Source organism: Cavia porcellus, unplaced genomic scaffold (assembly GCF_034190915.1).
Source record: "Cavia porcellus strain 051 isolate PalLab524CR breed Dunkin Hartley unplaced genomic scaffold, mCavPor4.1 scaffold_5, whole genome shotgun sequence".
Lineage (NCBI taxonomy): Eukaryota > Metazoa > Chordata > Mammalia > Rodentia > Caviidae > Cavia > Cavia porcellus.
The window spans coordinates 2,183,773-2,200,891 of NW_026947488.1; the positions used below are offsets into that span (position 1 = coordinate 2,183,773).

A 17,119-nucleotide genomic window follows, 5' to 3' on the forward strand; every position below is an offset into this window, starting at 1 on the left:
AGAAAAGCCACTTCAGTGCGCACTGTGCGGCAATGCCGGCCCGAGCTCTGTGGGGGCGGCACTGGGGACACTGCAGATGGCGACTGCCGACAGACAGTGCTCTGCACCTTTTCCTTTACTCCGCACCCTCCAAATGGCCCTGGTGCGAGAGGAACCTCACAAACGTGAGAGGCGGCAGATGGCCAGGCCCGAAGCCCAGACCACATCTGGAGCTAAGGGCAAAACCAGCTTGGAACATGACCACATGACAGGCGGGACCCAAACACATTAACCCAGAAGGTTTCTGGCTGCATAGAGCAGCACACATCTGGAACACCAGCTACTTGGAACGCTGGGGCAGGAAGGTTCTGGGTACAGCCTAGCCTATGCAACTCAGTGAGACCCTAATTCAAAATACAGGCACCCTGAGCTTAGTGGGAAAGAGCCCCCGGGTTCAGTCTCCACTAGCAGCGCACAACTTTTCAGTTCTGCATGGAGCAGCTCTGGGGAGGCCGGACGGAGGCCAGGCGTGAAGCAGCTTGGAAGCAGTCTGGAGAGCCCGGCTCTGCTGCCGGGAGGGCGCCTCTGCTCTCAGAAACCCCTGGCCTTGGGCAGCTCGGGATGGTGGACACAGTGAGGGACTCAAGCACAGGGTGGGTGGGAGGCCCACCAGTCTCGAGGACAGCGCACTCTCAAGCCCAGAGGCGAGCGGAAGCGTGCTGGCGGGAAGGCCACCTGCCCTACGAAGAGGCCAGGCGCCCCGTGAGGAGGCAGCGTGCAGCCAGCCAGGGCTGACCGGCTGGCTGGCTGGCTGGCTGGCTGGTGAGCACCACTCACTTGAGAAGCTCCAAGGTGATGGTCCCTCGAGGTTCCGCCTCCACGCTCTTGCCCCAGAACTTCAGCTTTGGGTAGATGGAGCCGTGGAACACGAAGTCTTGGCTGAGACCCTCTGAATAAAATGCACTAATGGGAGGGTGGTGACTGACCTGTTCGGATATGAATCTGAATCCTAAATCTTCCCTAGGGCCGAAACAAGAGAAAGGAGGGAGAGGGGGCAGAAAAGAGAAATAGCTCTGAGTGACGACAAGACACGAGGCTGCTCCCCGTCGGGCCAGAGGGAGCACCGCGGCCCAGGCCAGGGGCCCACTGCGGCCCTCCCCCGGCTGCTGGGGACACCAACAGTCTCCAGGCTAAGCCTGTGCCCGGACAGCACGACTGGCCGAAGGGTGACACAGCAGGCAGCCACCCTCAGAACCAGCTCACACACGGGAAGACCACCTGCCCTGCTGCTCACGGCCAAGGACACCTGAGCCTGTGGGCACTGGCCAGAGGTGCCTCAGACGAGGGCAACCCTGCCCCAAACTCCCTCTTCAACCCTCCAGTGCTGACAAACTCAGACCTGTGCTCCCAGGCCCCGGAGGGCGGTCCTGCCCAGCCTCCATGCTCCCAAATCTTTGGGACAGAATGTCTTAGACCTCAATATTCCCAGCTAAGAAACAGGACTTTCAGCAGACTTTCTTATTCAATAAAAATGTCAGTTTTTAATTGTTCCGGAACGGTGAATACACCTACAGTTGTAGTCATTAAAAATTATAAAAGCTAAACCACATAATTACTAACTTAGCTGGAATCAGAATTTCCAATCGTTACAGAGGAAGGAAAGTTAAAAAATTAGGTTTTAAAAGGTTGCCTACCAAGGTATATAATTTACAAAATGAATACTTGTCTAAGAAAAGAAAGCGTATTTTTAGCTACAGAGGGATGTGACGGGATGAAAGACTTGGGCTGCCACAGGACTGCGGCCATGCACCACGGCGGGGCCAGGCCACTGGCCTCTGGGCACTCTAAGTGACAGACGCTGGCAAGTGGGCCTCGAGCGGACAGCGTGACGAGCCGGCTGTGCAGGGATCTGAAACGAATCTGCTTTCTCCTTCTGTCTGTGAAACTAGTTCAACCCCTGAATGAAGCTCCCAAGACAGACTAATGATGCACCACGCATCACCTCTGGGGCAGCATCTCGGGCGGCCTGCATCTTCGCAGGCCTGTGGCCTCTGCCACCGCAGTGTCCTCTCTGTGTCTCCACAGCACGCACCCTCCCAGCCAGCCCCTCTTTCTCAGAGGCCATGGCACCTGGGGAGCAGGTGCCAGCCAGTGTCACAGCCACGGCTTTGCTCCAGATAGTGCCCTCGCTGGCAGGGCACAGGGAAGGGCTGGCAACTGACCTGAGAAGGGATGAAGGAGACTGGGCCGATGGTGAGGGGCCAAGAAGGAGCCTGGGCGGGCACGAATAGCATCACAAGGCAGCTGCACCCTGGGTCTCACTGACCCCCAGGGCTCTGCTGGGCCAACCCGACCCACGGCCAGGGAACACAGGGCCTCCCTTCTGTCTACAGGCATTTTTCTGGACAGTCTTGAACAACCACAGCCCCTAGGCAACGAGGCAGGGAAGGGAATCCCAGCCAGTCCAGTCCCCAGAGCCTGACAGCCACCCTGTGACCTGGGGCTGAATCAGAGGCCTCCTGGCCATGAGAAGAGGGCCTTTGGGAAGGGCCCTGCGTAGTCAGCTGGAGGATCTGGCAGCCAGGCTGTCCACCACTGCAGAGCCCCAGCAGGGCAGGCTGGCAGCCCGTCCGGCATGGAGCACCCACGGGCCTCCACGGCCACTCTCAGTAACACTCAGCAAACTGCTGTGGCTCAGCAGCCCCATTCCGCCCAGCGGTGCCCACCTGCACTTTAGGAAGCCACCACCCCTCCATGAGTCCTCTGGCTGCACAGGAATGTCACAGTCCAGGTGGCCACTGGTCCTGAACAGCCTACTGCAGCCCTGTCCTGCACTACTAGGGTTTTATTCCCCCATGAGCACAATATTCTGTGTGTGTGTGTCTGGGGGGGTATGTATGTGTGTGTGTGTAAAACACCTTCTTGCCTACTGCTCTGTAAATGCTCCACAGCTGTCTCCCCTCAGAGCCAAGAGCCGGTGCTGGGGAGAGGACTGCACTTGTGTCATCAAGAAGCCATCTGCTCGGTACTCGTGACGGGCCCCCTTACCTGACCAGCTCATACGTCTCCCCCAGGAGCGGGTTGAATGGTTTGCCGGTCCTCTCCCACTGGGAAGCCACAGCAGAGACGGCGAAAGCAGCCACGGACTGCAAACAATCCACAGGAGGGTTAGAACGCTCCGGCCGGCCGGCAGTGCGGCACCGAGGGAGCGCACGCTCAGCCTCCGGGTCATTATTTACTCCGCTGACTCCTTGCTTTCCCCGAGTAACGTGTTTGGAGATTGCAGGACTTCCTGCCACATGCCTTTCGTCGCCCGCAATTGCTTCAGTGCCACAAAGAAACAGAACAGTGCACAGATCCTGCCCTACAATCGGTACCCTCGTGAACAGAGTGGCAACATCAGTCTGTCTGTCTGTCTGTCTTGTTCACGAGCATTCAGGAGGCTCAAGTACACTCATTCTGCTCACAGACATGTGCATGTAAACATGGGCCGACCCATGCAAACATACATGCACACATGCATACAAGTAAAGATATGTGTGCACTGCATGTGTGCCACCCATGTGTGTCCATGCATGGATGTGTGTGTGCACTTGTGCGTACACACAAGCAAGCAACAATGACGTGAGCCCTGCGAGGCCAGAACTCCTACCTATGGAGGGCCCACTCACTGACTTCCTGTCAGCAGGGTGCCAAGTTCCTAAGTTCCTAGGGCTACAGCTCAGACCTTCAAAAGGGTCCTCATGCATCCAACCAACATGCTGCTGGCCTGCGAGGGCTCACCTGCATCCTCTCCAGGGGCTGCGCCTGGCGGGAGGCTCTGTGGATGAGGAACACATGCTCCATGTACTCCGTGATCCGCTGCAGGAAACTCAGGGGCTCGTTGAAGGCAATCGGCATTGTGATCTTGGACAGCTCCTGGAAGGACCCGGGAGACCTGCTGTGGTGCCCACGGGTCTCGGCTGCACGCCAGCCCACTCCTGACCCCCATCACACTCCTGACTACTGCCTCCTGCTCTTTCCTGACTCTGCTTCCAGACGTGCGACGCCAGTGCTTAATCGCTCCCGCCAATCCCATCACTATTGAGGCTGAGCTAGGACGACTGTAAGTCCAAGGCCAGGCAGGGCTACCTACCAAGTTCACGGCCAGCCTGAACTGCACAGCAAGACCCTATCTCAAAAAAACAAGAAACAGACAGGTATGATGACACACACCCACAATCCCAGCATTCAAGAGGCTAAGCAGTAGAACCGCCATGAGCTTGAGGCCAGCCTTGTACGATATAACAAGTTCAAGGCCAGCCTGAACTTAAATAGTGAGACATTATCTCAAAAAACAAAACAAAACTAAACAAAAAGACTGAAAAAAAAAAGAAAAAAATTATTCCTAAGAGGCTGGGGATTTAGCTCAGCGGCATAAGCGCTTGCCTTGCAAGCAGGCAGTCGTGAGTTCGATCCCTGGTACCGATAAAAACGAAAAAGAAAAAAAAAATTATTCCTAGCTGGGTGTAATGGCAGGCATGATGGTCCTCGTTACTCAGGAGGCTGAGGCAGAAGGACTGCTTCAAACAGGAGTTAGATACCAGCCTAGACAACATGAGATCATACCTTAAATAAAAGGAAATAAATCACCCCTAGCTTCCACGGCCGCCAGGATGACCCAGAAATGCCTAAGCAAGGTCCTTCACCATGAGCTTGTGTGACTCTGCCCAAAGATCTTTCAGTCGGGAAAGGCATCTCGGACACCTTCTCCCCAGCACTGTGCTGGCAGAAGTGAGCTTGTGGCCATGCAGCTGTCCCTGTGGGGACAGAGGGGCTCCCAGGAGGAGACAGCTAAGCACAGCGGAAGAGGTACAGGACGTAGACGACTGGGCGTCCCCAGTAAGGGTTCCCTGGCACTGAGCTGCTAACCTCTGGGCTCCACATCTGTCCGGGCCAGGACGATGCCCCCACGGCTGGAGTGAGCTCAGAGCATTCCGTGACTGGCTCTGCTGGTTCTGCTCTTAGGCCAGGTCCAGGGAGATGGCTCAGGACCAGCCTCAGCTGAGGGCGACAATGGACAGGCTGGGAGCCTGGGACAGAGAGGCTGCCTGCTCGGGAACCCTGAGAAAAGTGGGGGTGTGGGCCCGGGAGGGCTGGCACTGGAGTTACAACTGGGTCACCATGACCACACGAGGGGGGCTGGCCCAAGAAGGCAGGGAGAGCAAGCTCATAACTACACCCCCATTTCAGGAACAGGCAGAAGGGACAGCGTTAGAGACCCAAGAGAGCAGGCTGGGAAGGAGCAGGGACACAAAATGCAGAGAACACCTGTGGTCGGTACCCAGTCAGGGCTCCATGTGCCGTCTGGGTGCTGCAGAAAACCAGGGGAGCCCAGGGGCCGGCAGGGGAGGCTGGCTCTGGTCAGGCCAGGAGAGGCAGTGCCCCAGAGCGGCTCTGCTGCCGTGAGGGTCCAGCCCCAGCTACCGAGGCTCTGCGTGCATTCATCCTCGGTCCCGCAATACCGTTTCTGGGAATCTGTCCCAGAACCTCAGTGGGCATGCGCACACTGCAGCCTGTGTGCATCAACCGAAAACCAGAGGTGCCCCTGTGAACCACAGGGCCACCCTGCTTGGTTCCAGGGCAACCAGGGAGTACACAAAGCACTCACAAACCACATACTATCGTGGGGCCTTGGGGAACAGACAGGAGCGGCTAAGGTAATCTGTGCAGTCTGCGTGACTCAATCTGCATAGCGAGACAGCGGCAAGGAGAGTCACTGGGCATGGTGGCCCACACCTGTGATGCCAGCACTCAGGAGCTGAGGCAGGAGGCCTGCTGTGAGCTCAAGGCCAGCCTAAACCACAGAATGAGACCTTGCCTCAGAAAACAAACAAATAAACAAACAAAAAACAACAGAAAGAAGAAGGTACACAAACACATGCGTGAGAGTCCATGCACGCTCCCTGTGTCTCCGTGTGAGGCTCTGTGCCACCCAGGGACTCTGCCAGCTGAAAGACATGGCCCCGAGGCCTTGTACCTCCAGAACACTAAACCTCTTTTCCCCATAGCAAGACTACTCTGCGGTATTGTATTATATATATATATCAGTCTGCTTTATGTTAACATGAACAGGTTAACCTGTCTGCTAACATGAAACAGACTAATATATATAGCTCATTTAACTTTGGACCCATATTTTAAAACAAAATCAAATTTATAAAATTAGTTTGTAAAAATATACACAATTTATAAAAATTCAATTCATAAGACAGGGTTTTCCTTCCACGTAATCACCTGGGAAAAACAGAAACTGCAGATCTCTGCGTGGGGACCTCTGATCAAGTGATCGAGGTCAGCACCCCAGTAAGAAGTCGAGCAAGAGGCCCTGAGGAGGGGCCCTGATTTCTGCAAATTCCTGCCAAGAATGCAGAAGCCAGCCGGGGATTTAGCTCAGCAGCAAAAATGCCTGCCTGGCAAGTGCGAGGTCGAGAGTTTGATCCCCGGATCCAAAAAAAAAAAATAAATGCAAAAGCCAATAATTACGAGAAAACAGCAGATGAGCCCACACTAAGGAAGACCCCGCCCAAGAGTAAACAACTGCTCTTCAATTTTCAAGGTCACTAATGACAAGGGAAGGCTGAGGACCGGTGACAGAGCAGAGGGACAAGACAGCCCCCCGAGCCAGGGGACCCGGGGGGTGGTCATCAGTAGAAAACCTCGAAGTCTCAGTGGCCAAGCGCTGGTCTAGCATGCGTGCAGCCCTGCGCTCAATCCCCAGGGCCAAAGAAAGAAAAGGGGAGCCTAGGCGCGTCTTTCACTGTGATCTAATCTGGAGCCAGCGTCCGGGGGACGGAGGACGGCTTGGAGACGTCTTGTTACTTCTCTAACTCTCCATGTCCAACATTACCGCAAAAGAAAGGGTCGGGCAAAATGGAGCTTCCTCTGGGGGACAAGTGGACAAGAGCAAAACACAAGTGGCAAAAAAAAGGGTGTCATCAGAACACAGGCGGGCAGCCCCAGGCAGGGGAGTGTATTTCCAGACCATCCCTGGGGTTTCTGGCTCCAGGTTTGGCCCGTGAATGAGACCGCGAGAGACCGAGTGCAGAGACTGGATTCTAAGTCAGGGGGGGCACACAGGCTATAGCTGCTGGACACTCTGACCGCCCAAGCCGTCTTCCTGTCTCTACCTGTTCCTGACCCGCAGCCTGGCATATAGCTGGGGAGAAGCCCTCGACTGTCCACACCAAGAGTCCGTGGTCTGGGGTCTGGGAGTCCACCATGGGTGCTGCAGGAGGGCCATGTCACATTTCCTGTCCCGCTGAACCTGTAGGGTGCTACTCTGCTGCCCACAAATGACCCCACATCCCCTCCTTTCTCATTACTTGTTCCCTTCCTAATTATCTTAATCTCGCTGTTTAAAAATACATGCAATGCATTTTTTAAGCTTTCAACAGTGCAAACAACTCACGAGTTTAAAATGTTTATGTTTTCAGGCTCTGAACACGCCGCATGAACTCACCAGGCCGATGCACTTTTTCAGTATACTCCACACGCTGAAGTCGCTCCTGGTGAACATAGGGGCAGGCAGTGCCGTCCTGGGGAAACGGGAGAGCAGCAGGCACTGTCACCCCCGGGAGGCGGCGGCCCTGATGGCTGGCTGCTCAGGGCCTCGCAGCTCTGGGCACTGGCGTGAGCATCTCCGAACCCCGACACGCCCAGGAGAGAAGCAAGGGCAGGCTGCTGCTGCAGCACTCCCCTCCTCAGGTACCACCACAGGAAACGGATTATGGAAAGCGCTGCAGCCCCTTTAACACCCGCTGGTTCTTCGGAGGCGCCCTCCTCCCACACCATCTTCCCCTGCTCCCTGTCCCCTCGCTCCCTGGCTCCCTCCTCGAGATCCCCATCTCCATCTGCTGGGGTGGGGGTGGAGCCTGAGTGGAGATGGGCTTTGGTGGGCTGCCACAAAGTGGGGGTGCAGGAGAGGCTCCGTGGAGTGGCTCCCCGGTCCCCAGTGCTGCTCCCAGCTGCCTGGAGGTCACCTCTGCATTTTTCTGTGTAACTCCTACTTTATGGAAGCTGCTCTGGAGTGAGGCTCTGCATCTGAAACTAGGGGACCCTCAACTCTGCCTGGCTCTGGGCCTCACAAGGTGCAAGCCTGAGTCCTGTCTGGCCCCACGAGCCAGCCCCTGTGTCAAGGCAGCACTCAGGTGGAACAGAGAGGGAGGATGGGTGCAGGGCTGTGAGGCACACTGGAAATGACGTGAACGAATGTTTACGAGCGCTGCGTGCCAGGGGACAGACGCACGGCTCCACACCACTCCCTCAAGAGCGCACCTCACAAACGGTCCACAGCAGCACACCGTGCAGACTGCAAGGGTGCCAGGAGGAGGGGAGCACAGCTTGGCCGAGGCTCGGAGGGTCCCGAAGGGGGGGTCCGTGTGTGTGTGTGTGTGTGTGTGTGTGTGTGTGTGTGTGTGTGTGTGTGTAGTGCCGGGGACTGAATCCAGAGACTTCCAGCTGAGCTATGTCCCTAGCTATTTTTTATAGCTTGACAAAAAGACTATCAGTCTCTAAATTGTCCAAGCTGGACTTGAACTTGTCAGTCCCAGGAATCCGGATGTGTATCACCACCCCAAGCAAGGACATGACCCCTGCAGGGAAATGAGAAAGAAAAACAGGCACAAAGACATGGAGAAAGAGGCTCCCAGCCAGGGGGTGGGGAGGCAAGCGCGGGCCAGGGCAAGATGCGCCTCAGGCTCCAAACAGGTTCCAAACAGCTGAGGCCAGAGGGGTGAATAGGGCTGAACCCCAAGGACAAGAGGTAGGGATGATGGTGGCTTTGTCCTAAAAAGAAGGCAACTTTGTAGTTCAGTGTCCAAGCCAGGACTTGTGTGTAACTAGAGGGGGTGCTGTTGCGAGCCACTTGGGACTGGGGTATAAGGGCAATCCATGGCTGGGCTGCCTAGGCTTCAGGTAGAGATGGCGATGGCACCATCAGGTCTGACTGAGAAGTGCCCCTACCTGGCAGGAAGAAAGCAGGATGGGGGGGGGGGGTTGCATGCAGCAGAGCGGGGAGAGCCCAAGGACCCGGGAGTCATTAAAGGGGCCCAAGTATCAGAGCAGGGCAGCAGGGAGAGTGAGGCAGGGCCACCGGGCTGACTGCCGGCGCTGGTCACAGGGAACCACGCACCACGGAGCACGACGGTGGAGGTCCAGCGTGTGCGCTGCCTCAGACAGGGCCCTGCAGCATCGGAGTCATTCCTGCAACTGCTGCGCACAGGAATAAAGGATGACAGGCGAGTGAGGCACCCAGGCCCTGGGCGACGTGTCACACAGGCAAGAGGGCCAACGTTCACAGCAGAGGTCTGCAGGGAGGCTGGAGAGCCCTGGTACCAAGCGCCCTCCCACCCACTGCCTCCGGCAGCTGGTCCTGCCTGTGCCCTGCTTCTCTCCATAATCACTGGAGACTGCTCACCGTCCTCCAGATCTACTTATGTGAACAGGAACATTTTGGCAGGAGGAAGATGGAATAATGAGGTCTTGCTAGAGCAATGAACCCTTGCTGTCCTCACTGGAAGCCACAGGAAGAACAGCAGGATCTGCAGGAAATCGGCATGGAGTGTGGCTTACAGCAAGCCCTTTCTGCACAACAGGCCTGAGCAGGCCCTGGACCAGCAGGGCCGCACTGGCCTTTCTGGGATGGGAGACCTCCGAGGAGATGGCGGAGCAGGAAACAGCAGAGAAACAGTCACCCAGAGGCCTCCGTGGAGAACAGACCTGCGGATGGAGCAGACTACAGTGGCTTGTGAGTTATTCAGGTTCAGACACCCCCAGGGGAGGGTGACAGGCCAGTGACCACACTGGGGAGAGGTCAGCTGAGCCTGGAACTCAGAGCAGCTACAGCCGGCTCCATCTACAGGGTCCAGTTCAAGTCTCCAGCAGGTTAAGAAGCTAAGATCAAGCCAGCAAGAGGCACATGCAGTACTGCAGGCTGAACCAATCAGGTCCCAACCTCACAGCCAGAAGCCAGCGCAAACCAGCAGAAACGGGGATTCAGCTCAGCAGCACAGGCCCCTGCCTGGCAAGCGCAAGGTCACAAGTTCAATCCCCAGTACCAAAAAAAAACCTTCAGTGGAAGGTGCAGGCTCACTGGGATTATCCACTATCCCACCATCACCTGCATGGCTTTCTGGGATTAACCTAAACAGGTACCAATTCTGTCTACCAATGAGAGCAGAGACACCTGGGAGTGAGCATTTTTTTTAAACTTTCATCTGGTTTTGTTTTCCTTTCTCTTGACTGTCTGTTCTTGTTATATGAGTGTGAACATGTGTCTAGTCTTTGTGTTGTTCTGCTGCTTTTATTTCTTCCTTCTCTTTTTCCCTCCTGTCTTCACCACTTTCCCAAAGTTTGCACGACCATCCTTCCTTCTCCAGGCTTGCTTCTAACCTCTTCTGCTTCTCATTTCCCCGAACCCCTTTAAAATTTGCTGCCCTGAGGTTAAAATCACCGTAGTGAGGGCATATTTACTGCAAGCAATTTCCCGGTTTGCTTTAGATTCTGTTATGTGACCACAAATCCAGGGCATATGGTTAAAGGTATAAATTCATACTCAGCACAGCTTGTCATTTTCTAGGCTGTGTTCGATGCTGTTGTTATTGGTGACTGTACTACGTTAGCCAAGGTGACATGACTGTTCTAATCAGTCTTTTTTCCTGGAATGCCAAGACTGAGTCTGCCTCAGAGTCATAAGCAACACTACAGGCCAGCGCCAATGAACCCGGGGCTGGGCCAAATGGCAACCTCTCATCCCCAATAAAATGAAGGGGTGGAAGCTTGCAGCAGACTCAAACCTAGCAGCCAGTTGCACTGGAAGACATCTCAGAGAAGCAGTCAGAAATTCCTAAGGGTTCTGCATATTAGCAATAAAGCTACTTGCCATAAGTGATTTATAAGCATCGACCCAGGAATTAAATTACATATATATATACCCAGACTTCCATGGAAATCACTATGCAAAGCACCACTCTCTGTTGATTCCAAGACCAGAGAGGCTGTCTGGAAGAGCCTGCCCTGAGCCCAGGCATTGGGGCACAGTGCTGTTCTAGCTGGACGTGCCCGAGAGCTGAGGGGATTGTGCAGTGTGACTGCAGATGCACTCTGAAAACTCTGTAGCAGCACGCTGAGACCCGTACCTGTGTTTCTGAATGCCGTTCTCTTGAGAGGGCCTCTCCCCACTTTTCCCACTCCTTGTACTTTTGCTGGTGTCCAAGTCAATCATTCCAGTGATCTTTTGATTTGCCTCTGAAAATTCCCCAGAAGAGTTATCAGAATCAAAGCCTGCACAAAACAAGCAAAATGGTCATTTTCACAAGACTCGGCAAATATAAAAATCTACCTCTAAGATTCTGATTGTGCAAACTATGCAAAGCTTTGCATAGTTTCCAAGTGACACATCTGGAATATGGTTATACAGGTCATACAGGTCCAGCTCCACTTCAGGGCTGGGGACACACGGGAGGTGCCACCATGCAAGAGCAACAGCTCCACAGCCACTGGCTTCTGGAGCAGGGGAGCTCATCCGCGCATCACACCAGGCTGGCCCTCTCTCTGGGCAAAATCCTGCGGGACTTCTCTGAGAAGTTCAGAGGCATTCAGAAGTCCCAGTTCCACAAGTCCTCAGACAACAGGAAACTTCCTGTGAGACCCCTGGCTGGGGATCTATGGAGGCCCAGCTCTCTGTGCCAGGTACAGCTCCAGGTGAGGCCAGGGGCCCTGCAGGTGTGAGTGCCTGCCGATTCCTTCCCTGAGAGAGAATTCAGCCAGGACGCACTGCAGGTTCAACAGCAAACACATCTCCCAGGAGCACATCCACAAAAATGCAATCAGTGGAAGACTTCAACACACACAGGAATAAAAAATGAACACAATTTCATCTGCAAAGATGGGAAGGGCTCAGTGTCTCCTTCCCATGGGGTTTCAGTTAAGATTAGGGCAACAATCAGCCAGCACCAATAGGGAGGTGCAGGAGGGCAGCTAGTGCGGGAGACTCAGCACTCTAGTGGGGCAGAGGCCTGGGCCTCTGCTGGGGAGCAGCTGTGAACACCAGGAAAGAGGCTGCCAGGCATTGCCAAGAGCTGGGCATGGTGGCCACATCTGTAATCCCAGCACTTGGAAGGCTGAGACAGGAGGATCACAGTGAGTTCAAGACCAGCCTGGGCTACATAGTGAGCTCAAGGTCAGCCTAAACTGCTTAGTGAAATTTTGTCTCAAAAAAAAAAAAAGAAAAAACAAGAGCACAGGATTGTCACCAAAAAACCTGGCCCACAGTAACATTTCAGTTGGTATCCTGGCGCTCCTATACCTAAAGACAAGGAAAGGACACGGAAATGGACAGAAGCAGCCACTCAAGTACCTCTTCCTGGCAATGGTCATTTGGTCCACTTCATAGAAATGACCACTAAAAAGGTATTCTAAGTCTGACACTCAGAAGAGAAGAGGAATGTGCAAAACCCACGGGCTTGAAGCAGGGAGGCGCCCAGGCCGGTGGCCGGAGCAGCTCTGCTCTCCTGGTGGCAGGAGTGACGGGTGGCAAAGACGCAGGCCGTTCAGCACACACGCTGCTCCGCCCCCTCAGCCCACAGCCCACACGTGTGCGAGCCTCACCTCCACCAGGCTCACACACGCAGCTCTCTGAAATGTCTTCCCGAAAGGGAAAAGCGGCTGAACTTTAAGGCAGGAAGAGCCCCGCGAAAGAAGTCAGCTGTCTCCCAGTGACTGTGAGCAGTAAAACCCGAGGCACAGTCATGAGACCAGTGACGTGGGGGTTGGTTTTCTTGGTTTTGGTTTTTGAGTTCAGCTATGCAGCTCACGCTGGCCTTGAACTTGCAGCAATCCTCCTGTCTCCACCTCTACAGTGCTAGGATTACAGGCATGGACCACCCCCCCCACCCCCCCCCCGCAAAACCAGTAATTTTGATCATTAAGTGACAGAAGAACACGGGCCATCTTATTCAAGTAAGATCACTTCTTGGAGGATCCAGATAAAACCACCCCCAGAAGGCTCTTCTGAAAACTTCAGATTTTACGGCCCCTTCGAACTGTCTTCCGAGAGCCAACGTCAAGGTTCCCCCACTCGACAAGGTCACTGCATTCTCCCCACAGGGCTGGGGTTGGGCCTTATGTAACACACCCTCCCTGGCCTTGTTTTGCTGAGCTGGGCCACATCTCGGCCAAGCCCGCCCTCCAGACCCTGCAGACTCCCACACACACTGCAGCCTCTGGGTCATCCTGGCTTTCAACTCACCTGTGACGGCATCAAAGAATTCTTCCTCCCCGTTCATGCTTCGGCGGCCAGGCTCTGCTGCTGCCCGTGCGTGGCCTTCCTACTGGATCATTGCATCTCATCCACTTCAGCAGCAGAGGCGACTTCAAGCTGTGATCTTTTTCTTGATAAAAATCCAGTAGACTCTAGAGTTCTAAAGAGAGAAACATTGTGGCATGCTTAGCTCCCAGAATAAACACGGCTGAAAACCCATTTTTAAATACCCACTTAATGGGCCGGGGATATGGCTCAGAGGCACAGCACCTGTCTGGCAAGCACAAGGTCATGAGTTCAATTCCTGGCACACACACACACAAAAAAAAACAGTAATAATACCTACTTCCCATTTTGAAACTGATCTTAATTACATCTAAAGAAATAAAACATACAGTATTGTAACACACAGAGGACTTCAAACAGTATAAATGAGGGAAGTGTTCCTAATGTAAAGATAACTGATGAGTAACAGATCATAAGTGACTATCATGTTAAGCTATATTTGAAAGTTGTTACCTACAGTTGTGTGAGAAAACAATAAGACATTAATCTAGGAAAAGATCACAACAGTTCAAAGGCAGATCAGTTTCAGTGAGGTGTTTACCATCAGGGGCTCTAAGTGCTCAAAGCCTCGTAGTAGCTGTAAGTAAATGGGAAAGTATCTCAAAGTAATTTTCACACTTATTCCAAGCCAATTTTGTGTGTGTCTGGCTGGGGATTAAACCCAGAGCCTTGAGGGTGCTAGATAAATAAATGCTCTATCGTGAGCTACACCCCTAGGCCTGAGGCCAATTTTTCAATTCCAGAGACTTGAAACTGCTATACACATTGATTGCATAAGGGTAAACCGAAGTAAACTTAAATTTTCTCAGATTCATTTTGGCTCGGTGTTTTGAAACACACACATTAACTTCTCCCACAAGAAGAGCAGTACCTCAGAAAAGGCACGACACCGAAGCAAAATGTCAACGTCCCAAGAGGCTTCACTTTTTCTGAAAATAAGCTGAGTCCTTTTAATTGCTAGCCTCGAGCTCCTGTTCCAGCTGATCACGCAGATGTGAGGGGCAGTGGAGGTCCCGCAAGAGGACTGGCCACAAGGTGCTCAGGAACGTGGCCCCCTGCCTCGGGGCTCACCCCGGGGCTGTCCACAGAGTGAAGGTAAATTAGAGCTGCTGTTTGCAGGCTTCCAATCCTCAGCATCTGGGGCTAAGCTCCTGCACTGCTCTCATCTCTGAGGACTCCCAGTATTTCTCCCTCCTTCACCTCTCTGAACAGCACAGGACCGCATACCTGGAACAGTTAGAGGGTACCAGTGCAAGCAGCATCACTCTCTGGGGCCCAGTCTGCATCCTCTACAAGGTGGAAAATCACTGCTGGCTTCTAATTCCTCTCTGACGCCATGCATCGCATCTACAGTGGCTCAGCTTGCTTTTGTCCCCTGGCAGCGGCTCAAAAACCAGGGTTCCTTCAAGAAGAGACAGCTGTAGCCAGCAGGTCTGTCCTACCCTTCAGGAGGTGAGGGGCTGTGTCTGAATGCCTCTCCTTCCCCACTGCAACTGTTGCAAAGGTGCTAGGAGGCCACCACTGGGCAGAGAGGGTCCAGGCCTCAGGAAACGTCCCTAAGAAGTGGTCCCTACAAGAGGTGAGCTGTGCACTGCCCTGGAGCTCTGTCTGCTGTACTCCTCCCCTGCCTCCCACCACGGGACATGAAGTGGGAAAGATCTCGACAGACACCAGCACCATGAGTCAGTGAGTTTCTGTCTGCAATAAGCTGCCCAATCTGCGGTAATGTCACAACAGCACCAAACAGACAAAGAAAGGAGGCCAAGCCAAAAGCTCCCACTGCAAAGCTGAGGCAACTGGGCACCCAGAGACAACAAGCAACCGAGACACAGCAAACACACTGAGGCCGAGTTCATAAAGCTAATAAAAAAGAAGTTAACATGCCACCACTGGGCGATGGCAGGAAGCCAACACCCAAAAGTGGACATGTCCTGCCTTCGTCCTGGCAGTGCCCATCCCGCTGTGTCACCAAGTCATAGATGAGATGATGAGATGCCAGCACAGTGATGAAGGGGCACCCTGCACATCGCCACCACAAGCCCCAGGCACCACTGCTCTGGGCCACAGCAGCTGCTGAGCTGCTCAGCACCCGGCCCCACCCACCAACGCCACCTCGCCAGAAACCAAGCCCAAACCCCAGCCAGTGGCTGGCTTTCCGCCACCTCAGGGAGCACACAGAGCAGGGGCTTGCTGGGCACACCGTGGGAATACACGAAGCAATTTATCTGGGCTCTGGAGCATTCCAGGAAGGCACCATTCTCCTATCACAAAAATCTCAAAGGGAGAGGGACAGAGCAGTGCCAAGGGAAGCCATGACTAAGCAGTGGCTTCTCTAGTGTATGTGTGTCACGGTAAAGCACATGCCAAGCTACACCGCAGGGGTACAGGAGGTGGAGGGTCATTTCCTTATCCTGATTGTATACTTTATGAACAATTTATTATATGTCAATTAACCTTTTAAGAGCTACTCCCCAAAAGAGATACCAACTAACAACTTAACTTTGACGCAGGATTCAAACAAGGGTGCAAAATAGATCTCAAAGAAATTCTGTCAAAGAACTGTATAGCTGACAGTGACTGTTTTGGGGGGGTTGGTACCAGGGATCAAACTCATGACCTTGCACTGGCCAGGCAGGTGCTTACACTGCTGAGTTAAACCCCCGGCACTGTTTTGTTTTGTTTTGACACAGGGTCTCCCTAAGCCACTAAGTTGCCCAGGCTGGGCATGAAACTCCGATCTTCCTGCCCCAGCCTCACAGACGGTGTGTTACCATTCCCAGAGTGAACATCAGATGGCGTGAGGCCCGATGGCTTCTGAGGGTCCATAACAGGACCCTTTTAGGAGGCCTCCTCTACATACTGATATAACACATAGGGATTCGATCACAGCATGTCCAAGATTTTCTTCAAAATAGCCCGGGGAGCGGGGTTCATGGGGTGCATGGGCCTGAGCTGGAGGGCTGTGGGCTGGAGACACGCAAAGGCCCTCTGTGCTAGTCTGCCTGCTTTGCAGTACTATGAAATCTCCCAGGATGAAAAGCACTTTAAAAGCCACCTGTTTTGTTTTTAATATGCTTCCTGACAAACATCCTGATGCTAAAGGTAATCAAACAAACTTTGCAGAAAATCTTTAAGACAAAGGTGTGAGATGTAAGGTCATTCACACTAAAGACACAAGCTCAGCTGACTAGGGGACAATGCTATCACCTGTGGCTGCATACCTCCCACGTGGACCATGAAGCCCAACCATGACCGAGGTCCTCAGGTGACCTCTCCCATGAGTCTCCACGTTCCAGGCCACAAGCCTCCCAGGCAGCCTCACACAGGCCTGCAAGAGCATCAGTTAACTCCCCCACGGCCCCAGGTCACCCCGGGACGTGCTGTGTCTGCAGGCACCCATTCCACACCTGCTTCACTAAGTCCCAGGACCCCTCAGCTCCCCGACTGCTGCAGGCTGCCACTGAAATCCCACCACCGCTTCATCAACGCTCACCAGACCCACGGCCCACAGGAAGTGAGGTCCCAGGCGGATGTACAGCATCGTGCTGTGATACTGGCCATGCGCCCTGTTGGCAGCCCCTGCGGGGTGACCTGGAGTCTGCAGGAACACGTGGCCCCAGCACCGCAGGGGTCTTCAGTCGTGAGAGTTGGCTTGCCAGCACTGTGACAAAATCCCTGAGGAAGCAACTGTGAGGAGGAAACAGGGATTGTGCCTCATGGTTTCTGAGGTTTTGCGGTCCACTGGCTCCACTCCTTTGGGCCCGTGTGAGGGCC

The 17,119-nt window shown here is 53.9% G+C and overlaps 1 protein-coding gene across 4 annotated transcripts in view; it reads right to left on the minus strand.

The window, feature by feature from the left end:
* Positions 1-17,119, minus strand: part of Osbpl2 (oxysterol binding protein like 2) — a 39,679-nt gene that overhangs the window by 9,955 nt on the left and 12,605 nt on the right. For 2 of the 4 annotated variants that reach the window (XM_003462818.5, XM_005000394.4), the window contains exons 2-7: positions 13,268-13,439; positions 11,157-11,301; positions 7,481-7,556; positions 3,763-3,897; positions 3,028-3,125; positions 817-999 (exon numbers count right to left, since the gene is read on the minus strand). In XM_003462818.5, the coding sequence (XP_003462866.1) occupies positions 817-999; positions 3,028-3,125; positions 3,763-3,897; positions 7,481-7,556; positions 11,157-11,301; positions 13,268-13,304 (674 nt within the window). In that variant the 5' untranslated portion in view covers positions 13,305-13,439. Of the gene's footprint in view, positions 1-816; positions 1,000-3,027; positions 3,126-3,762; positions 3,898-7,480; positions 7,557-11,156; positions 11,302-13,267; positions 13,440-14,216; positions 14,238-17,119 lie in introns of those variants that run through there. The other 2 variants (XM_013144659.3, XM_013144660.3) reach the window with 2 other exon arrangements.